The sequence below is a fragment of the Carcharodon carcharias genome, chromosome 16 (assembly GCF_017639515.1).
Source record: "Carcharodon carcharias isolate sCarCar2 chromosome 16, sCarCar2.pri, whole genome shotgun sequence".
In the NCBI taxonomy this organism is placed as follows: Eukaryota; Metazoa; Chordata; class Chondrichthyes; order Lamniformes; family Lamnidae; genus Carcharodon; species Carcharodon carcharias.
In genome coordinates this window covers 52535993-52560693 of record NC_054482.1, presented here as the reverse complement: position 1 = coordinate 52560693, position 24701 = coordinate 52535993, and the positions used below count along the sequence as shown (strand labels likewise).

Sequence of the window (24701 nt, the reverse complement as noted above, 5' to 3'; positions counted from 1 at the left end):
TTGTCCTGAATTCCCAGTTTTGACCTTAATTAACAATTTAGTCTGGAACTTTATCAAATGTCTTCTGGATGCCTACACACCATCACAGGATTGACACCAGTTAATTTTGGTTGTCTTCCCCATCTACAGCTTTGTTGACTGTTGTTTACTATGTGGGATAACAATCAGGGAGGAGAACTGTGATTTATTATCCCTACCTTTCTAAGGGTATGAAGTTAATTGTCATACTCCTACTACATATATTTACCCCATTGTAATGATGTATAGTTATCAACCTAAAGTGTTAACTCTCTCACTTCACAAATGCTGCCAGGTCTGCTGAGAGTTTCCAGCATTTTCTGTTTTTATTATACAGATTTAGCTGCTGACCCTAGTGTATTCTCAATTTGGTGAACTCAACTGTATTATTAACTTTGTTCTCAGTCTCCTGGGCAAGTAAAAAGGAAAAAAAAATCAGTGTTCTTACTTCTGAATGCTACCCAGGAGCTTTTGTGTGTGCCAACATGTGTGCATGTGAATGTACACTTAGTGAGGACAGGATCCAGCTCAACCATGCTGCGCCCCAAAGTCCAAAAGCCAAACAACACTCATTGCTTTGGGTACACAAAACAAGTAGCTGTGTGGTTGAGGCACTTGTTGAAAGTACTCCAGCAAGAGTCAATGGGAGTAAAGTTAATTTTTGGCGGTAGTGCAATACAGGTGACAATCAGTAGCCCTTTTGCTCACTGCCTGATCTTTTCCATTTGCTTCAATAGAAAACAAAATCAAGCAGGTGGAAAATGGGCTGTAACGTTGCTATTGTTGAAGTCCATTTTCATTCCCAATGCTTTCAGGTAAGAAGTAACTTTTTTTTATTCATCCATGGGGTGTGGGCATCGCTGGCCAGGATGGCATTTATTGTCCATCTCTAATTGTTCCTGAGAAGGTGGTGGTGAGCTGCCTTCTTGAACCACTTTGGTGTAGGTGCACCAACAGTGCTATTAGGGAGGGAGTTCTAGGATTTTGACCCAGTGACAGTGAAGGAATGGTGATATGGTTCCAAGTCAGGATAGTGTGCGGCTTGGAAGGGAACTTCCAGGCAGTGGTGTTCCCTTGTGTTCGCTGCCCTTGTCCTTCTAGATGGGAGCAGTAGTGGGTTTGAAAAGTGCTGTTGAAAGAGCCTTGCTGAGTTCCTGCAGTGCATCTTGTAGATGGTACACACTGCTGCTACTGTGCGCCAGTGGTGGAGGGACCGAATGTTTTTGGATGGGATGCCAATAAAGCGGCTGCTTTGCCCTGGATGATGTCGAGCTTCTTGAGTGTTGGAGCTGCATTCATCCGGGCAAGTGAAGGGTATTCCATCATACTCCTGACTTGTGTATGGACAATAGGCTTACGGGAGTTAGGGGATGAGTTACTCGCTGCAGGATTCCTAACCTCTGACCCACTCTTGTAGCCACAGTATTTATATGGCTAGCCCAGTTCAGTTTCTGGTCAATGGTAACCCCCTGGATGTTGATATTGGGGGATTCAGCTATGGTAATGCCATTGAATGTCAAGGGGCAACAGTTAGATTCTCTCTTGTTAGAGATGGTCAATTGTCTGGCACTTGTGTGGCGTAAATGTTAATTGCCACTTGCTGGTCTTGCTGTATTTGGACATGGACTGCTTCAGTATCACGAATGATGATTAACATTGTGCAATCATCAGTAAATATCCCCACTTCTGACCTCATGATGGAAGATCTTTGATGAAGCAGCTGAAGATAATTGGGCCTAGGACACTACCCTGAGGAACTCCTGCAGTGATGTCCTGGAACTGAGATGATTGACCTCCAACAACCACAACCATCTTCCTTTGTGCTAGGTGTGACTACAATCAGCAGAGATTCTAGCTGACTATCACATACCGTTACACTGTTTGGCATGCAAGTAGTCCTGAGCGGTAGCTTCGTCAGGTTGATACCTCATTTTTAGGTATGCTTGGTGCTGCTTCTGGCATTCCATCCTGCACTCTTCATTGAACTGGCAAACAATTTATATTAAATGCCTCTCTTTGATACAAAACTCCGATGTGTATTTAGAGATTATATTACTCTAAGGATAATACTCGTTGATATACTTTAAATTATTTTTCATATTTCTAAAGCAACATTAACATTTAAATTTAATTAACATTATTCAATCTCCACCCCACCCCTCCCCACCCCCACCAACATCCACCAATCATACTGCATATTTTGACCCTCCTAATTTAAAAACCATTACTATCCGGTTGTTCTTACTTAAACATGTTCCTTTCTAGGTTATAAATTGTGATTGATTACACCTATCATGAAAATAGTAGTAGTTTATCCTCAACTCACTAAAAATGAAAATGATTATTTTCAAAAAAAATGTTTTAACATTTTTATAAAGATATAATTGGTAATGTTCAGATCTCTACCCGTGAAGCATTACCCTTTTGTTTTTAATGTAAACATTTCATGCTCGACAAAGGATTGGATTAAAACATTAAGTTGCTGATGCTTTGCTCACTGTGATTATCAATTGATCTGATTCATGATCACAATTACAGCTGACTGCCACTGAGTTAGCACAATGTTTATTGCAGCCCTGTAACAAACTATTAATTGCTTGTGTTAAAGGTGGACAGGGGCAAAAATATTCTTCCAGTCTTTCTATGGCACAGCTGAAACCATTGTGATGAATCTTTACAAGTACACTGTCAAAATTATCTTTATCAAGAAGTATTATTAGGCCATTAAAACATCAGATGTGAATGTTTTTGTACATCATAAAATAATGATGGTTGATAATAAAATATTAACCTTTTTTCTCTTATAGATAACTGGTTGTGCTTTTCCATTATTTTCTGCATTTATTTCACTTTTCCAACATGTGTTTCTTTTATTTTTGTTGCTATATAAATGTATTACCTTCCCATACTGAACTTAACTCATGAAATTCAAAGTAGATCACCTCCTCCTCCAGGTACCATGCCCGAAGAGGGTGTTGGTGATCATGGACTTCTATTGGGTTGGTCCATGATTATGCCTGGCAAAGAAATGCAGTGGTTTGGCATTGCGTTCTGCAGTATGGCTGACTAGGGAACTTTCCTGTATTGCCATCAGATGTATTGGATGGACTTACAGGCTGATAATCAATCTTTTGGCCATGTTATGAAGAAACCTTCTATGGCCATCAATTCCTGAAGCGGGACTTGAATTTGAAGCTTCTAAGCCCAGAGTTAGAAATGCTACGACTGCACCACAAGACCCCCATTAAAACAGATTATTTCCTTTAAAGAAAGGGAATGAATTTGTAATGAAACCAATAACCCTACTATTCGGGCACTGTTTCGTACAATGACAGCACTTGTCCCTTCAGTTCTACCCACAATGCTACCAGGACTCCTTAACACCCTATGAATGTGTGGCACATGTGCCATCAGTCTCGTACATTGTGTTACTGCACACAATACGGCTACCTCAATAATGGGGAAACCAACTCTAGTGGGAAGATTGGATGGCTTCTTTTTTGAACATCTCCAACTGTCAGTAAACATGATCCTCTGTTCTCTGTGCCCTCATACTTTGGCTCCCTCATCTTTTTTATCCCACCTTTCCTTCTGTGGATTGTGATACTGCTCCAGATCAATTGTGATTTATGGTTCCACTCAAGACATTGTCTTTCTCTTTCAGATGTTCATTGGTTTGCCACGCATTTCCAGCCCTAAATTTTTATTGGGTTGAGCAACCTTCAGAAATGATTTTAGGGGTTTTTGAACCAAATGGGTCACCCATGAGCTGCAATTTTATGACTTCCTGAACTGGAGTCCCACTTGCCACGTGTAGAGGCAGCACTAGGAAAAGCAGCAGCATGGGCTGCTTCAGCTGTCAGCCAACTGTATATATAAAATCGGCCCATTAGTTGAGTTCAGTTTCTGGGCTGCTGAAATGACTCCACAAGGTTGGAATATTTGCATAGGGCAGCCCATGCTACCACTGAAGATTGAGCTGTCCTGCTTTATTGCTTTGTTTAGTGCTTCCTTGTCCTCAGTCTATGGACAACAAAAGGCAAGTGTATAGTCTGTGTACTTGATCAAAAAAATACAACTTATTTTTAAAAAAAACCGCAAGTCTGTGTATCAGGCATTTAATTTACATTTGGGAATAGGATTTGAAGGAGTTAACAGATTCTTCCAATCATCCCAAATAAAAGAACTGTGGTGGTACAAACAATTCAAAGAAGGTTTTGCTGATGGACCTTAAACTCTATGATTGCCTCTGCTAATCTCACTAGCTTGAAAGGAATATTTTCAAGACAGGAAGTTTATTTCTACGGGCAGAATCTTCTGTTTGGTGTGCGGGGGTGGGCCCCACATGCCAATGGGTAAAATGATGCGCGGTGACGTTGGGCGTGGGTCCCAACGTCACCAGGCGTCATTCTGATCTTCCATTTGGCAGACGCGCAGCACAGTCAGCTGCGCACCCGCCAAACTGTCAAAGGTCTGTTAAGGCCATTAATGAACTAATTAAGCCTCTTGAGAAAGCTGCCAATCCAACCTTAAGGTTGGCGTGCAGGCGAAGAGCCCAGGCAGCCTTTGCATTTTTCATGAAACCTCATCCACGGGCGAGATAAGGTTTCATGAAGGTTTCATTAATTAAGTATAAATTTTTATGTAAATTTATAAACATGTCCCAGCTATGTGACACTGCCACATGGGGGGACATGTCTGAATAATTTTTTTTTCCACGTTTATAACTTAAGTTAATCTCCCTGAGGCACCTTCGTTCATCAGGGAGATTTCTGCGCTCTTTCGCACAGATGCATGGAAGAGCGCAGGCCCTGAATCTCCCTCCTCACCCCCCCCACACCTGTACAGGTCACGCTGGGCTGGCCTTAATTTTCTCCCCATTGGGTGGGCCGGTTGGGAGTGCGCGCGCTCACCCGCACCCGGCCGGCTGGCCCAACTGGGGGAAAATTCTCCCCTGTATTTTTGTTACATTGCTGTATCCACAATGGATGACAACAATTATAGAGTGCACTTAGAAGACAATCTAATAAACATGTATCAATTGAAATATGTGGAAATTATTTCCCATTGCATGTTGTCCACAGTTTCTCTAACTTGCAGTGAAATAACCCTCCCTTAGTTAAAGCCCAGAACACTGCTGAACTATATAGATCATAAAGGTCACACATTTGTAACCAATCTTGTTGAGTTTCCTGATTTCAGCTGGTATGGCAATAGTGTTATTACAAATCGCCTCAGCGTCCTGTGCAATAGAGATGATACATTTTACAGGCTTCACTCCCCTGATTGTTTCTGGCTGTTGTTAAACACGTTTGGATCGACTGAGTTGCCACTTGCTAAAGTCCTCAATGCTGTTAATTCCTTAGCCACTGCACCCCATCACCTTCCCACCTCCCGCCACCGATGCTGTCTATATTTGAATCATTGATGTTGCTCACTAATGTTGCCTTTTCGTCAAGTCCCTGCTGATCTGCTGCCAGGCTTCTGCAAGACAGTGACCTGGGTACACTTCTGATGCAGGATTTGTAACATCCCAGTTCCTGCTATTCTCTGTTTCTCCTCACCTGAATGTCTCAGTCCTGACTCTTTATCCAATACAGTGGCATCATAAAGGCTATTATTTATTTTTGGCAGCAAAGGTATCACATGGGCACATCAACAGTAATTTTGAGAATTTGACCATCTTCTGCAAAGTTTCCAGATTTATGCAGGAAATAATTCCATCAGTGTTTCTTTAATTTTGTAAAGCAGATGTAACTTTTAATTCAGCCCTTTTCACCAAATCACTTTGCCTCATTTTCTTGCTTTCTCTTCTGAGTTTTAAAAACTTCCATCACAAAAAAAAATATTGGATGCTACTGGGGAGAAAGCTAATCAAAATGTTTGGGGTTAAAGTTTAAGTAGCCCGAGTGACTCTCAAAGTCCAATTTAATCTCCACCTCCCAGTGGTGATTCCTATTGGAAAGTGAGTAGATGGAAGGTACGGATAGAATTAGGCTTGACTGTGATTCTCCCTCTCGCAATGAGGGAATAGCTGGCCAGCAGTCATTCATGCATGAGGAGTGGTCACTGTGGACAAGTAGCCTAAGGCCGATGAACCACTGGAACTGAACAGGGAAAGGAAATTGATTTTTAAAAAAAACCTTGCTTCATTTGCACTGTACCTCAAACTTAAAAATTGTTTCCACAGCACTGTTTGCACATTAATGTTATTTTTCTACCATTAGCTTCTTTTAAGCAAAATGACTGAAGTTATGCGGCCTTAAGTGTCATGTGCTCAATGTGTAAACTCTGTCTCTTTCCCATGGCTACTCATTTCCGCAGGAAAAAATCTTTACAAATTAGACACAGTAAATTGGTCTGATAATAGTTCAAAACTGATATCTGAATAGTGTCACTTTATAGATCTCTTTGTAACCAGGAATTTACTCCACAGAATATATTAGATTTGGAAGGTCTGAATGTCGCTGACATTATTGGCAGCTGTGTTAACAGTGAAAGGAGCGTGCTGTGTATGCCACAGTTATTAAATTTCTCCAGAGACCATGACTCATTTAATCAAATATTCATACCTCTCTGTAAATACACACTGAACAGTGTATCCCCTCAAGAGAAAAGCATCCCAGTACAAGCAACCTTTCATGTAGAAACTGCAACAAAAAAATCCTCAGAACATGTGGTCATGTTTTTGAATTTATAATGTGTGTAACTCTCCACTGCCATTTCCAAAAAGGACATAAGTGAACCCCTCTGACCGATTACAAAATGTTCATGGTCACACAATTAAATTAAAAATTATTCTTTCATTGCTTCATACCAACCATTTTTAATCTGTAACCAAGAGGCCCACAATGAATTCTCCTTCTGTTCCCTTGTTTACCATCAATTCAATGGGCTCTCAAATACAGATGAAAAAAGCCAGGCACCAACCCATAACTACAAGAATTTGTATTTAGCATGACAACAAACCATTGCTTACACTGCCAATAGACCAGTCATAAAAACAGATTTTACATGTGGGCTGTTTCCTGTGGTTTAAGTACACAGTGTACAACCATAAGTTGAAATAACTAGATAACTTTCTCACATTTCTCAAGTTTGATGTTTGTGTTTTTCAACATGTTTTACGAATCTTCAAGGTAAACTAATGTTCTCGATTAACGGTAAACACATTTGCGTGCTGGGATACTTAATTATTTGGATCTTGAAGGTTACAGATTCAACCTTTGGCCTACTTGAGTTAGTTGGGATCAGCCAGTGGCAAAACTATAATCAGTCTCAGGATCCTTGCTCTTGAAAGGGGAAAATTCAGCCAGCATTCCCACAGCTGATTACAATCCTGTAATCTGTGGTGGAATATGTGTGGGTGTGGACATTTGGGTGAGATAGGATTGGATTGTGAACACGTTAGAATGATCACTTGAGTGAGATATTCAAGGTAGATGTTGCATTAACACTGTAGCCAAAATAAACTAGTGCTTTGCAAAAGCAAAGTGCTGTGGATGCTGAAAGTCGGAAATAAAAACAGAAAATGCCAGGCAGCATCTGTGGAAAGAAAAAAAACAGATGTTTCTCTCTCCACAGATGCTGCCTGACTTGCTGAGTATTTTCAGCAATTTTCTATTTTCATATTGTAAACTAGTGCTTTGCATGGTTGGAACTAAAGGGAGAAAACTCAAGGGAAAGCTGGAAGGAAGAAGTATTTCTGTACCTGACCTGAAAGTGCTTAATGGGGCAGGAAAAAGAAAACTTTACCCTGCATCTAATCAATGTTACGCCTCACTTATGAGTGCATGATAAGGCCACGAAGAGAGAACTTTACATCTAAACCATGCTATAAATGATCTCAGAGCATTTGATGATGACACAGGGTACCTGAAATGGATATTGCTCCATTTCCAACATTGGCCAGATAAGCATAAAAACAATTGCCACCCTTCCCCCAAAATAAAATATAACCAGACACATACATTATCTTTCATAATAATTTGCTGTAAATTGCGTCAGCGTCCATTTGACAAATGTCTTGTTACTTTTTAAACACTTGACTATCAAAATTGTTCTCACATCAAGGTGGTGATATCATCCCTGAAAATGTATATGCTGAACTCTTTGGAACTAGGTCCCATGTCCAGTTCCTATTGAGTCGATTTTGTTGATTTCCTCAAGCACAACAAAGGGAATGACATAACTGACCTCACCACCTAGGGAAAGAAAGGGGGAAAACTCCTTCGCTCCTATCCCTAATTACTATCCAGTGGTTCCAGCTGAAAGGTGGGAATGTATACACTTAAGGTCAGGATTGAGCTCAAGCCTGAAGTACATTTCCTCCATAGTCAAATAACTTGGCATTTTCCATGAATCACCATTTGAGAAATTAGATTTTTTTTTTACCTATATGATCTGTAGACCCATGCAAAGAGGGTATATCGATATAATTAAAAGATCTGCAGATAATTTGCAGTGGCACGATATCTCTTGAGTGTCACATTGGACAAACAATTTATGATTTGCCCAATTATGCCATTAACTAAATACAAATCAATCAAAAACCATACAATGAACATCAGAATAAAGTCTGTAATCATCAACCAATCGCATCGCTCAATTATGATCTTTCTAATTCTTTGATTTTTCAGGTCAGGATAACTCCCATTGATAAATTCTCTATGCCTTTTATAATTCACCAATAAGGATGCAAAGGGCTGCATCTTTTAATTCACCCATAAAGAGTGTCATCAACCCCAAAACTCCAGCTAAAGTGAGAACAACAATCTTAAATTGGGGACAGGGAACTGGTGCAGGTCAACAAGGCCAAGTGAAGGGCAAATATCACCTATTGCAGAACAGAATACAGAAAGCTGCATTTTGGATAAATTCTACCATTGAAGGAGTTAAGAAAGATTTTATCCCACAATAAAGGTGATGGAATCATGGGAGATGAGGAAGTGGTCAGAGGTTGCCTTATCAGCCTTCAAGGCCTTGGATGCAGAGGTTGCAATGAGATAGCAGGGTCAAGGGGATATGGGTGGGGAAATTTATGTTATAGGATGGCAGAGAAACTTTTTGGCTGGTACACAATTCTGGTTCAGTTATCAGTCTCATTGTGATGACCCCTGATCAATCTTTACTCTGGTCTCCAGTGGCTGTGATTTAGCTTAGAGCCTGGAAAAACAAAAGATGTATGAAGGAAACTGTAGATGAGAAAAGATGTTCAGATGGGAAAATAAACCCAATATTTACATAACTTTCTGTATGGTCAATTAAAAAAAAGTTTATTTTCATTACTATACATAGTGAGAAACTATCATTTCAGGGAAGATTACTTTTTTATATATACAATAAAATATCCACTTTGTATCTTAGCAAAGTATTTTTAAATCAGCAGCATCAAGCTATATAATTACAGATTCTTTGTATATCAGTACGAATGGATACCCACAGCAGATGCCAGCACTGACAGGGTAGTCCACTGCATTGACCGTGAAATTCCGTTAGAGCAAGACAAACTCCTCATTACTCAATCTCTCCGCTTTCCTCCTTTGAGTCTCTGAGGGCTGTACAGCTGAATCAGTTTTTGGCGTGGAAAGTTTATCAATATCATAATCTCTAGCATGTCCCCTGGAAAAAGTAAACAGTGGATATTTCTCCTTGGAAGACGGTGAATTCAGAACCTAAAGTTTAAATAGAAATAAAATACCTTTCAATTTATTTTCAAATTTGCAAATCACATCTCTTTCTATATAAGGAAAATTAATGTTTTATTTTTAACTGTGGTATTCAGTTTCATTTCCCTCCACCCCCAAATTGGCTGTGCTCTGATACCTCTACCAAAACTGTCATTGTTCATGCAGGATGCTACCGAGTGAGTATCAGCAGATTACAGTAGCCAAACCTGGTTCTTTGCACAACCTGGGCTGGAGGGGTTGGGAGGCAGGTGAGGTGTAAAATAGCAGTGGAAGGGGTTGGGAGGGGAGATTGCCACAGGATATTCTGAATAGAAAGGCAGCGACAAGGATGTCTGCTGACCAGAGGCCTTTGGTCAATTAAAACAATTAATGTGCCAATTAAGTTCTGCTCCTGTATCCATTTTACTGGTGTCAGGATGGGCCCCCCACACATGGGAGGCCACGAGGAAAACCCAGGGGCCTCCCAACATATTTCCATGTGATGGGGGATTGGGCCCTTCCTTAATGGCCATTCCATAGCTGACGGAGGGGCCTCCAGGGCAATGGCTGCCCCTGCTGCCCCCACCTCCCAGCCAGTCTTCACAGGGCTAATAAAATCCATCCCAGGGTGTGGAAAGTACCAGGTTTGGCCACTATAGCCTGCTGATGTACGTAGTTAGGAAAATGCATGAACAGTGACAGTCCTGGTAGAGGTATAAGAGCACAGTCAATTTGGGGAAGGAGGGATTCATCCTTCTAGTCCTGGTATATTAAATTAAAGTATTTTCTTGGCCTCAACATGGAGGCGTACTCTTTTCCCTACAGCCTCAGCAGCGGCCAGCTCTATCGATGGCGCTTCAGAGGTTGCCGAATGGTTGGCCCTCTGATTGGGTTGGAAGCTCTGGGAGGCAGCCACCATCCTCAAATGACAGCAGCAGCCTCTTAATTAGCAATGCTGCCCAGTGTCTTGCTACCCATCCGGGCGGGCTCAGATTCTGCTTTTAGACCCGGAGTGGGACAACCCGATTTTCAATAAAATTCTGGCTCCAAAGTCTACCTGTGCATTTTTCAGGATTCAGAGTAGCAGCCCTTGAGTAATTATTCAGAGAAAAAAACCTGGTTAATATTTCCCTATCTGCATATTGTAACACCCTACCAATGGCCAAGCTGAAATTAGTCAATTTTGCATAATCCAGTGACCAAAAGGGAAACTTCCTGTTCTGCTTGGCTCTATCACACAAAGGAGTATCACTACTGACTGAGCAATTGGGGAGCCAGTGGCCACGTTTTAACAATATTGCAAGCAGACAGTTAGATTACATCTGCTCACCTCACTGCTAAATGGCAGTAGGTAGAATTTCATAAATGTGTATTCAGGTGCACAATGTTGTTCACTGATATCTGATGAAACTACAAATGATTGAACAAAGCTGATGGAGGCGTCCACTTCTCTTCAACATCATATATTTAAAGGTCACCTGAATTGTTTTAAAATTTCAAGTCTAAAACAACTGGCCTGAGTACAATGATGTACTTACTAATTGTGTAAGAGCACCTTTTTCAGTTATCTCCCCATTGACAGAAAACTGTAAATTTTTGTTGACATTTTCAGTGTTAAATTGCATATTTTGTATTTTTGTATTGTGAAGTGTTATTATGGTGACACCAAGTCTGCAGTATAACTGAAGCAAAACAACTGTGCATTGTGAAAATGCATTAGAGTTAATGTATGAAAAGAATCTCCAAATCCTGTCAAGTGCTAGCAATATCTGACACTAAAAAGTAGTGTTCTCAAGTTATGAGATGGATGGAAAAGGAAGCAATGACGCATTCAAAGATCTTAGAGATAAAAGGGAGTTTAAAGATGAGGCAAAAATTGGAGTGAATAAAGGTGTCAAGTTGGTTTTTTAAGCAGGGCTTGATGACCAGTTTTGAAAGGGAGACTGGGTGCAATTTTAATTCAACTCACCAGGCAAAAAACCCACAGGATAGGCTTGAACACCAATTTTACATCCTGCAAAATATTACTCTTATATTGAAATATAAGGTGGGGTGGAAAAGCTGAGTTTCTATTTTTCATTTTAAAAATTTGTGACTGATTTATACTAAATGAGCAATGAAAGAAAAGGCAGAAAAGCACAAAGAATTACATAGGATACCTTTTAGAAAGCACCTGAGCAACAGTTTGCTAATATTCTGACCATTTCTGAACTACAGTTAGGTATGTATCTGCTAAATCAATAGTTTTTACATTTAAAATTGCTCATTCTAATTTTATGCAGAATTGGAACTTCAAGATAAATTAAATTTCCGTACAGTTAAGCACATTTTCACATTCATTAATAGAATCATTTCTTTCCAATTCAAACTAACTTTAATTTGTGTCACAAATGAAATAATTTATCAGAACTACACACAGTGTAAGCTTCATTTAAGTCAGACTGCTAATGTAGGTGATTTGCTAAGCTCCAATTTATTTTACTTTCAATATTGCCATCTGCTGGTGACAATATTGGACAGCTATTTGGAAAATGCCGCAAGACCAAATGAACAGCATTAATAAAAATGGTTAATTTAAACCTAGACTACTCATTGACAAGATATGTGTTTTGGAATATTGCAGGTAGTTATCAACACTTGCCTTAAAAAAAACACTGATAAGTTGGAAAGAAGAGCAACAACTATAGGACCCAAAAATAAATGAACTTGAGGATACGAGCTAATTGAACCAAATTGACAAAGGTGGCCCAGTCAAATTGCTCATTGCGCTTAAGGACTCAAATACCAGGGGATACAAGTTACGAACAGGTAGATTATGAAAAAAGGAAATGAGGCAGAACTTTTTCACTGAAAAGGTTATAGAGATGTAGAATAAATCAGAAAAGTCTCTTGAAGCGGATAATATAAATGCCTTCAAGAAGCAATTATGTAAGTTTCTACAGAGGGAACGACTAGGGGTTATAGTGAGAAGCTGGAGAGGCCATTCAAAAGAGGACAGGTTTGCTGGCCTCTTGATCTTCTTTTCACAAGAATTCTTATGTTCTTATGAAATTGAAATACAACCATGAGGATATCTCAACTCAACACCTTTTGCACTTTTGACAGAGAATAACTTGCCAGTGTCTTCTCAATAGCCTGCCAGTGCTAATCTGCAAATAAATGAGATGCACTTGAAAAGTACATTCCTATGAATTGTCTGCTTCCTACTTCCTACTACCCCTCCTCTAACACCCAAAAAGGTGTGAACAGTAGTTCTCCAACTAATCATATTTTAGCTTGAATTTGGTATCTGAAATTTGATACTATTGATTAAAAGACACTAAAATAGAAGCACAAATGTGTTAACAATGTAGTAGTGGGTAGCACAATAGGTTAGTGCACTTATTTTTAAAATAGATCCAAACTCAGGAATTACACTTGTCTGAGCTATGAAGCTTTCCTCAGCCTGGAGGCTATAAAATTCCTAAGCAACATGTTAATATTAAGCTAATGGGTACAGGTCCACCAAACATAATTGACACTCAATTACCAACATCACACAGAGGAGCCAAAGATTGGCTACTGAAAGAAACAAATTGTCATTACAGTCCAACAGTTTACATTTTCTGAGATTGGGACAAAGCACAGAGATTTATTCTGTATATAACCATATTACCCTGCCCTAGAACTGAAAAATAAGAACTTAAGAAATAGGAGCAAGAGTAGGCCATTTGGCCTCTCAGGCCTGCCCTGTCATTCAATAAGATCATGACTAATCTGTCCCAGGCCTCAACTCCTCTTTCGTGCCAGCTCCTCATAGCCCTCAACTCCACAATATTTCAAAAATCTATCTACCTCTTCTTTAAACACGTTCAGTGATCTAACCTCCACAACACTCTGAGGTAGAGAATTCCAGACATTCACTACCATCCGAGAGAAGAAATTCCTTCACAGCGGAGTTTTAAATGAGCGCCCCCTTACTCTGCAACTGTATCCCCTAGTTCGCAAGTCCCCCACTAGTGGAAACATCTTCTCAACATCGTTTACCCTGTCAAGCCCCCTCAGAATCTTGTACATTTCAATAAGATCACCCCTCATTCTTCTAAACTATAATGAATAAAGGCCTAACCTGTTTAGCTGTTCTTGACAAGTCAACCCCTTCATCCCAGGAATCAGCCCAGAGAATCTCCTCTTAACTGCCTCCAATGCCAGTATATCCTTTCTTAAATACAGGGACCAAAACTGTACACAGTACTCCACGTGTGGTCTCACTAACACTCTCTATAGTTGTAACAAGGCTTCCTTATTTTTAAACTCCAACCCCCTAGAAATGCAGGCTAAGATTCCATTTGCCTTCTTAATTACTTGCTGCATCTGCATGTTAACTTTTTGTGTTTCATGCACAAGAACACCCAGATCTCTCTGTGCTGCACTTTTTTGGAGAATCTCTCCATTTAAATAATAGTCTGCCTTTTGATTTTCCTACCAAAGTGCATGATCACACACTTTCCTACATTAAACTCATCTGCCAAGTTTTTGCTCACTCACTCAACATGTCTATATCCCCCTGCAGATTCCTTATGCCCTCATCGCAACATGCCCTTCCAGCTATTTTTGTATCGTCAGCAAATTTGAATACATTACACTCTGCCCCTTCCTCCAAGCCATTAATATAGATAGTAAATAATTGAGGCCCTAGGACTGGTCCTTGTGGCACTCCACTAGTTATGTCTTTTCAACCTGAAAAAGACACATTAATCCTGACTCTGTCTTTTGTGTGTTAATCAATCCTCAATCCATGCTAACACATTACCCCCCAATGCAGTGAGCTCTTATTTTGTGCAATAACTTTTTAAATTGCACCTTATTAAATGCCTTCTGGAAATCCAAATACACATCTACCGGTTCCCCTTTATCAACTCTGCTTGTTATATCCTCAGAGAACTCTAGCAAATTTGTCAGACATGATTTCCCTTTCACAAAGCCATATTGACTCTGTTTGATTGCATTAAGTTTTTCTAAATGTTCTATTTCTTCCTTAATAATGGACTCTAGCATTTTCCCAACTACAGATGTCAGGCTGACTGGCCTATAGTTTCCTGCTTTTTGTCTCCCTCCCTTCTTGAATAGAGGCACCACATTAGCAATTTTCCAATCCGCTAGGGCTCTTCTGGAATCTAGTGAATTCTGGAATATTTCAACCAATGTCTCCACTATCTCTGCAGCCACTTCCTTTAAAACCCTTGGATGCAGGCCATCAGGTCCTGGTGATTTGTCTGCCTTTAGCCCCATTAGTTTCTCAAATACTTTGTCCCTCGTGATAGAGACTGTTGCAAGATCTTTCCTCCCATTAGCTCCTTGCTTATCTCCACCATGAAGATTGATGCAAAATATTGATTTAAATTATCTGCCCTCATTATCTGTTCCCCATTATTAATTGTCCAGTCACATCCTTCAAGGGTCCCACGCTCACTTTAGCTACTCTATTTCTTTTGATATACCCATAGAAGCTCTTGCTGCTTGTTTTTATATTTCTTGCCAATTTACTTTCATAATCAACTTTCTCCCTCTTTATTAGCTTTTTAGTCTTCCACTGCTGGTTCTTCAAAAATTCCTAATCTTCTGGCCTATCACTAGTTTTCGCCACTTTGTATGCCTTAGTTTTTGACTGGATACTCTCCTTGACCACATTTGTTAACCACGGGTGGCTCATCCTTCTTATCGAGTCCTTCTTTTTGATCGGGATAAATTTTTGCTGAGCATTATGAAATATCTGCTTAAATGTCTGCCACTGCTCATCCACTGATCTTTCCCTTAGTCTATTTTCTTAGCCCGCTTTAGACAACTCTTCCTTCATACCTTCGTAATTGCCCTTATTAAAGTTGAGGACACTGGTTGAGGATCTGAGTTGCTTGCCCTCAAATTGAGTTTGAAATTCTACCATGTTGTGATCGCTACCCCCGAAGGATCCTTAACTATGAGATCTATTAATCCTACCTCATTACACATTACTAGATCTAAAATAGGCTGTTCCCGGGTAGGTTCTGCAATGTATTGCTCCAAGAGTGGCAGTAAATGCCTGAAGTGGAAAGTGTACTATGCAGCAATGTGGCAATCCTGGATTACTTTTCTACTCTCTAGCACAAGAACACCCAAGTTTACTGTAAATGGCCCACACCACTGTCCCTTCCCCGCTGATGAGAAAGGCTAACTCCACTGAATCTGGGATTTTCCAGGTCTGTAAGGCTCAATACCACACCACGTTTGTATTTTTCCATTAAGCCACTAGGGGAGTTCTTTACTTCAAGTGTAATAACAGTTTTGATATATTCCTAGAGAAACAATAGAGAAACACTTAGCTTAGTGGTTCCTCCTGACTTATTGCATCAACAATTCTTACCACACACCTTTGTTACCTCATCAATTATTTTTTCAAAATCATCTTCATTATGCGAGTAAAACCCGATGGTGCAGCTGGGATCCATTTTACTAAATGACATCTTTTTCGGAGAAGGACAGTGATATGACTAAAAGAACAAAGTAGCAGAATTAGTCTACCAGCAAAAGCTCTGAGAGAATAACAATTTGTATTTATATAGCACCTTCAAACATAATCAAAACATCCAAAGGCACATTAAATCTAGTTTAAGTTATTCCAATACAGTTGTATGAACATTAACCTTCTCTCCTTAACATGCATTTTTCTACAGAAAATCCACTTCATCTACTAATTATTGGTACAATGCACACTCCATAACTGACTCACTGTAGAACACAACGTATATAATCTTGTGTAGGGCAGTGTTATTAATGGAAAAGCAAGCAGAATGCAGTGAGATGGACACTATTGGGGTTTATGTTCCAGTCTAACAGGACAGATGGGATGAAAGGTTCTTTTCATTCTTTTCACTGCAAAAATCCAACATGAAATGAATCTCAGTTGCTCTCAAACCAGCTCCTGGTTAGTGTACATCTACAGTATTGAACTGAATGTAATTTAGCATCAGTCTCATTCAGAAAGGACACATAATGACTACAGTGGTAAATGGAAATGTCACACTCGTGGATATGTTCGTGAGGTTGGTGCCTACAGAGGAAGTTTTCATCTGCATCTAACTTGCATTATAACCCACATGGGAGAGGCTGAAATTGAAATATGTTCCATTCTGCCATCATGGTATCAAGAACATGCCTCACCAAGTTTATAAAAGAATTAAATTATTGGAAAAGCCAAAGCTTAAAGAACTATGCCAACTGCTACATTATTGGCAAGCAGGGCAAGATTTTACCTTGGGTGAGTTGTCCCATTGCCAACTGGTGACACGACAGATCATTAATTAAATAATTAAAAGCCCAGTCAACAGCCATTTTCCCAGGCCTTCCAGGGGGCACTATGGTCCAAGGTAGGGCTCCCAGGGCCCCAACGCTGAAGGGCTATCCTTCCGGTCACCGGGGCCTGCCTGCCTGCGAGGGTGCTGCAAAACAGAGGTGCCCTTTCATTCTCTCTACAGCCTCAGCAACGGCCACCTCTTCGGTGGTGCTACTATGGCTGCTGGGCCTTCTAATTGGGCCAGCAGTATGGAGAGAATGGGTCCGTGGGCCTGGTGGCAGTCAATTAAAAGGCTGCCACTGGGAAGATTGCCACCTATTCCCGTTACCCACTTGAGCGGGCTCAGGACCCACATTTGGTCCTGACATCGGGAGTTACCCCGGCTGGGTAAATTCCCTGCTGTAATTTTAACTAAAATGGAATTGTGTTTATATTAGGAATAAAGTGTACTTTGACATAAAATGAAATAATTTTAATTCAATCATAAAGGAGAAAAATAAAATCAACATTTCACATAATATACAAAACTTCACCTCAAGTGGAAAATCCTTTGTTGTGACATCCACGAATGATTGGCAATAATGAGGATCCATGTATATCAAACTGTCATCTTGAAGAACAAAACAGAAGATAAGAAATTCAAAAATACCTAATGAGACATCTTCTTCCAGTCTCATCTCTACAGTTTGTATAATGAGTAAAATAATACCCAGCATATCATTCTGTCAACACAGAGTTTGCTGTTTGAAGCCTATTTTCAGACAAGATTGTATTCCGAATTGTCAAATTGTGCTGTCCAAGCAAAATTTTTACATAACAATTTCAATCTTATTTAAAATTTTCCAAAAATTACTAAATATAAAAAAAAAATTGGTAAAAGAACTGTATATAGCTGAGGCCAAGTTTGAACTCCAGGCAATTGGTCTCAATGCTTTCTATACTACAGAAGAGAAAAGAAACCAGCCACTATCCAATGACTCACGATGAAAAAGTCACAAGCAGGGATGTCAAGAAAGAACAGGGTTTGTCTCATCTGACTAACATGTAGAGAATGGTGACTCATATAAGGCACTGGAGGCAACAGTCAGCACATTACAAGTTTAGAATCCTGCTCCAGACATTCCCTCGGGTGTGGTGATGCTAATCACTCTTGTAAGCACTCTAGGCATCTAAGTTTAGGGATGCTCTTGTGCTAGTGTCCAAATTTGTAGAAAATTATAAAATAAGAGGCATAGTAAAATAATTCTGAGGACCAAAGGAGTTTCCAAGAATAACACGGCTGTGCAAAAAAGTGGAAGATTTGATATAGTAAATAATAAAATAATTACTGTTTGAATGGGGAAAAGGGTGGCAGAGTCAGGTTCACAAGACATTAAAAGCAGTACCTCAAGTGTATAGGCTGTAAAAAGCTAATGGAATGCTGAGTTGTGTAGCAAGGGGTATAGAATATAAAAATTGAAATGTAATGGCAAATTTATATCAAACCAAAGGACCACAGTTGATTACTAAATGCAATTTTAGGCTTCATGCTATAGGAAGGATTTTGAGGTAAAAGTACAGTGCAGATTCACTAGGATGGTGCCTGGTGTGATAAAATTCAAATACAAATAAAGACTTAGGAAAAATTAGGCCTGTTTTCATTAACATAGAGGAGGTCATAGGTGATTTGATAGAAACAGGTTGTTTCCATTGATTGGGGGATTTGAAATGAGGGGACATAGATACAAGATTAAATGGAAAAGACTTAGAATAAAGAGGAGAAAATTATTTTTACATAGGAAGAAACAAGGCTGTGGAATGCAAATCAGAGTTAGTGATTAAAGTAGAGATCATGTCAACATTTAACATTGAATTGACAGGTGGCTGAAGGATTTAGGTATTGGAACAAAGGATCATAGAATTAGGACTTGTGCTCATGTGGAGGATGAACACCAACAAAAGACTAAAAGAAAAGCAAAAGACTGGTTGTGCAAATGGCCTATTTGTGTTTTGTAATTTTAATCTATGTTGAAATACAATATCGAACTATTCAACTGTATAATCCAAAAGGAGTAAACAACAGCATTCATAGAACATAGGAACTGGAGCAGGCCATTCAGCTCCTGAAGTATGTTCCACTGAGGTGATGGCTGATGCATTTCTTAATGGCTGATGCATTTCTTATCTCTATCCACTTGCCTTGGATCAGTATTCTTTTATAGCCTTGTCTAGTGAAAATCTACCAATCTCAGGTTTAAAATTATTAATTAAGCTAGCATCTACTGCTTTTTATAAAAAAGAGTTCTATACTTCTACCACCCTATATGTCAAGTAGTGATGCTTCTCTCGAATTGCCTGACTCTGATTTTAAAGTTATGTCCCGTTATCCGAGACTCCCCCACCAACCTCTATCTACCTTATTAAATCCTTTCAAAGTCCTAAAAAAAATCAACTCATCCCTCCTTAACCTTCTATAATCCAGAAAAGCAACAGCATTAGTGAATTAAAAGATAGGGGAACAGAGAGGCATGTCTGCAGCCACAGACTTAATTCCAAGATTGGATGTTGCTTCCCTGGTACCAAGATCATGGATGTCACTGTGCAGCTGTAGAACAGAGGTGGTAGGGTGAACATCCAGAGGTTATGTTCTACATCAGTATCAATGACATGTGCAGGAAGGCAGACAAGATTCTGCAGGCAGATTTTAAGGAGCTAGGGAGAAATTAATAAATACAAACTCTCCAGATTAGCCCCGGTGTCACCCAAGTACAGAAATTGTAAGACTGTGCATGTTGGGGAAGGAAACAGTTAAAGGAATTCAATTGTTAGTTATTAGTTAACAACCTAAGTGTCCATTTGGTTGTATAAAAGGGATAACGGGTGAGACACGTTCTCTCTGTGAAGTGTTTTATGCATTAGAAATAAAACTCTATCTGAAAGTCAGTCTTGGTCTCAGTCTTTATTGCCTGACAGCTACTGGAGCTTAATAGTGCAGATGGACGTGTGACTTGACAGGTGGTGCATGAGGAGGACTTTAGATACCTGCGGCATTGGGACTGATTCTGGGGGAACTGAGAACTGTACAAGTTGAACTGACTGCACTTGGACTGGGATCAATATCATTGTCTGGAGATTGCTGGTACTGCTGGATGTGGGGAGGGAGAGGGCTTAAACTAGCTTATATAAAAGCAAAATACTGCGGATGCTGGAAATCTGAAACAAAAACAGAAAATGCTGGAAAAACTCAGCAGGTCTGACAGCATCTGTGGAGCAGGTAACAGAGTTAACGTTACGAGTCCGTATGACCCTTCTTCAGAGCTTAAACTAGTTTGATGGGGGATGGGAATCTGGGAGTAAATTCAGAAGAGAGAGAAGCAAAGGTGGAAATATAAGGCAGAAAATTAGTGACTATAGAAGGCAGAGGAAACAATGACTAGAACATAGACAAAGTGATAGTGCCTAATGGTATATACTTCGATGCAGAGAGTCTAGTGAACAAGGCAGATTAGCTAAAAGCACATTTAGACACTTGGAAGTATGACACTATAGCTCTTACTGAAACATGGCTTAAAGGAAGGCAGGTATGCCAGCTCAATATTCCTGGTTGCATGATTTTGAGGTGAGATAGAGTGTTAAGCATCCATCCATCGCAGGAGGCAATGGATTGCACCCAGGGTGTACGTCACTTATCTACTGAACATAATCCATTGTGGCTGTAGAGGCCGACTCGAGAGTGGCAGTCCCTTCCGCAGCTGGCACAGATGAATAGCATAGGTCTGAGGTCAACTAATGATCTTCCTTCCCGGAAAGCTCTTTTCCACCATTTGGTCATTTATTTTGTCCTCTGCTTTTTCCACCCCCTTCCTGGCTACTTTGTCTCCAGGCACTGTGGTCAGCAAGGACTTCCTGTGCATTGACTCTGATCCCGGTCAACTTGAAGCTTTAGGGAAAACATGCTGGGGAACCCTGCACGTTGGTGTATTTCCATATTTGGCAATCTGTCTTGCCAGGGGATGCCCAATATTCATCTGAGGTTGCAGAGGTAGAAGCTGTTCAGCTGCTTTTCTTGGCTTGCACAAGTTATCCATGCCTCTCTACTGTAAAGGAGGGTGCTGAGAACACAAGCCTGGTAAACATGGAGCTTTGTATTTTTGGTAAGTTTGTTGTTGGCTCACACTTGACTTTTCAACTTTGACATACCAGCTGCGCCTGGTATCCCTTACTGAAGTTCACTTGTAAAAGCTTGTAGATCGGTTTTCCTGGGCCTGCAAGGATTTTGGCCTGACAATCAGCATCAGGAAGTCCAAAGTTAGGGCCAGGACGTAGAGACTTGACTTTCCATCAACACTGACAACTTCACTCTAGAGTCTGTTGACAGTTTGGATCAACAATTAGCAGGAACCTGCCCCCTTCAGATAGAGAGGGATTTAAAAAAGGAAGGGATTACAATATTGGTTAAAGGAACAATTATAGCTGTGAGGAGGGATGGTATGCTGGAAGGATCATCAACAAGACCATAAAGGTTGAATCAAAGAACAAAAAAGGGGCAATCACATTGGGGGTCTATAGTAGACCCCAAGCAAACAATCAGAGGGAAATAGAAGAGCAAATGTACAGGCAACTTTCTGAGAGGTACAACAATAGATCAGTGATTGCAGGGGATTTTAACTACTCAAATATTAACTGGGTTTGCATCGTGTAAAATGTATGGGGGGGGTGAAATTCTCAAAATGCATGAAGGATAACATTTTTGGCTAGTATGGGGCAGTTCTGGGCTTAGTTTCAGGGAATGAAGCTGAACAGGTAGAAGGATCAGTCTGACTGCATTTTAGTGACATTAATCATAACTCAGATTTAGCATAGCTATAGAAAAGGACAAAAATCGACGAGGAGTAAAAGTTCTCAACTGGAGAAAAGGAAATTTTACTAAACTGTAATGCAATTTAGCAAAAGTGGTCTTAGAAACAGCTACTTAAAGTTAATGTAGTGATAGGCAAGGGAGGCATTCAATGGCATGCTTTCCTGCACTCCTCAATGAAGCCTCTCGGATGCCCAGATAACTCCTCTATGTTGAACACCACTTGGAAGAAGCACTGAGGGTGGCAAGGGTGCAAAATGTACTCTGGTGGGGGACTTCAATGTCCATCACCAAGAGTGGCTTGGTAGCACCACTACTGACCGAGCTGGCTGAGTCCTAACGGACATAGCTGCTAGATTGGGTCTGCAGCAGGTGGTGAGGGAACCAACAAGAGGGGAAAACATACTTGACGTCATGATGCAGATGCATCTGTCCACGGCAGCATTGGTAGGAGTGACCTCCGCACAGACCTTGTGGAGACGAAGTCCTGCCTTTACATTGAGGATACCCTCCATCGTGTTGTGTGGCACTACCACCATGATAAGTGGTATAGACTTTGAACAGATCTAGCAACTAATGACTGGGCATCCAAGAGGCTTCAATGAGGAGTGCAGGAAAGCATGCCAGGAGCAGCACCAAGCAAACCTAAAAATGAGGTGTCAACTTAGCAAAGCTTCAACTCAGGACTGCTTGCGTGCCAAACAGCGTAAGCAGCATGCAACAGACAGAGCTAAGCAATCCTACAACCAATGTGTCAGAGCTAAGCTCTGCAGTCTTGCCACATCAGCCGTGAAAGGTGGTGGACAACTAAACAACTCAAAAGGAGGAGGAGGCTCCACAAATATCCCCAGGCTCAATGATGGGGGAGCCCAGCACATCAGTGCAAAAGATAACGCTGAAGCATTTGCAACGATCTTCAGCCAGAAGTGTCGAGTCGATGATCCATCTCTGCCTCCTCCAGAAATCCCCAGCATCACGGGTGCCTGTCTTCAGCCATTTCAATTCACTCCACGTGATACCAGGAAATGGCTGAAGGCATTGGACACTGCAAAGGCTGTGGACCCTGACAATATTTTGGCAATAGTACTGAAGACTTGTGCTCTAGAACTTGCCACGCCCCTAGCCAAGTTGTTCCGGTACAGCTATAACACTGGCATCTACCTGGAAACGTGGAAAATTGCCCAGGTATGTCCCATCCACAAAAAGCAGGACAAATCCAAGCCGGCCGATTACCGCCCCATCACTCCACTCTCCAGCATCGGTAAAGTGATGGAAGGGGTCATCAACAGTGCTATCAAGCAGCACTTGCTTAGAAATAACCTGCTCAATGATGCTCAATTTGGCTTTCGCCTGATCACTCAGCTCCTGACCTCATTACAGCCTTGGTTCAAACATGGACAAAAGAGCTGAATTCCAGAGATGAGGTGAGAATGACTGTTCTTGACATCAAGGCAGAATCTGACCAAGTATGGTAGCAAAGAGCCCTAGCAAAACTGGAGTCAATGTGAATCGGTGAAAAATTCTCTGCTGCTTGGAGTCACACCTAACGCAAAGGGTGGTGGTTGTGGTTATTGGAGGTCAATCATTTCAGTCCCAGGACATCACTGCAGGAGTTCCTCAGGGTAGTGTCCTAGGCCCAGCCATCTTCTGCTGCTTCATCAATTACCTTCCTTCCATCATAAGGTCAGAAGTGGGGACATTCGCTGATGTATTCAGCACCATTCGGACTTATTCAGTATCTGAGAAGTCACATGTCCAAATGCAGCAAAATCTGGACAATATCCAAGCTTGTGCTGACAAATGGCAAGTAACATTTGCACCATTAACCGATGCACAGTGGCAAAGTGAACAACTTCACATATTCCCACATTAAACTCATTTACCAGATCTTTGCCCACTCATTCAACCTATCTATATCTATCTGCAACCTCATGTCCTCTTCACAACATACTGTCCTATCTATCTTTGTGTCATCTCCAAATTTAGCTACCATGTCTTCACTCCCCTCATCTAAGTCATTGATGTAAATTTTAAAAAGTTGAGGCTCCAGCACAAACCCCTCTGGGATTCCACTCGTCACATCCTGCCAATCCGAAAAAGACCCATTTAAGACCATAAGACATAGGAGCAGAAATTAGGCCATTCGGCCCATTGAGTCTGCTCCGCCATTCAATCATGACTGATAAGTTTCTCAACCCCATTCTCCCGCCTTCTCCCCGTAACCTTTGATCCCCTTACCAATCAAGAACCTATCTATCTCGGTCTTAAATACACTCAATGACCTGGTCTCCACAGCCTTCTCTGGTAATGAATTCCATAGATTCACCATTCTCTGGCTAAAGAAGTTTCTCCTCATCTCTGTTCTAAAAGGTCTTCCCTTTACTCTGAGGCTGTGCCCTCGGGTCCTAGTCTCTCCTACTAATGGAAACATCTTCCCCATGTCCACTCTATCCAGGCCTTTCAGTATTCTGTAAGTTTCAATCAGATCCCCCCCTCATCCTTCTAAACTCCATCGACTATAGACCCAGAGTCCTCAAATGTTCCTCATACATTAAGCCTTTCATTCCTGGGATCATTCTCGTGAACCTCCTCTGGATCCTCTCCAGGGCCAGCACATCCTTCCTGAGATACGGAGCACAAAATTGCTCACAATATTCTAAATGTGGTCTGACCAGAGCCTTATAAAGCCTCAGCAGCACATCCCTGCTTTTATATTCTAGTCCTCTCAAAATAAATCCCAACATTGCATTTGCCTTCCTAACTACAGACTAAATCTGCAAGTTAACCTTAAGAGAATCCTGGACTAGGATTCCCAAGCCCCTTTGCACTCCAGATTTCTGAATTCGGTCCCCATTTAGAAAATAGTCTA

At 40.8% G+C, this 24701-nt stretch overlaps 1 protein-coding gene across 4 annotated transcripts in view; it reads right to left on the bottom strand.

Moving 5' to 3' along the window:
• Window positions 1–9272: 9272 nt before the first annotated feature.
• The window catches only part of atg4c (autophagy related 4C, cysteine peptidase), a 71415-nt gene continuing 55986 nt past the window's right edge, over window positions 9273–24701 (bottom strand). For all 4 annotated transcript variants that reach the window (XM_041207542.1, XM_041207541.1, XM_041207543.1 and 1 more), the window contains exons 9-11: window positions 17529–17605; window positions 16073–16192; window positions 9273–9692 (exon numbers count right to left, since the gene is read on the bottom strand). In XM_041207542.1, the coding sequence (XP_041063476.1) occupies window positions 9513–9692; window positions 16073–16192; window positions 17529–17605 (377 nt within the window). In that variant the 3' untranslated portion in view covers window positions 9273–9512. The remainder of the gene's footprint in view (window positions 9693–16072; window positions 16193–17528; window positions 17606–24701) is intronic.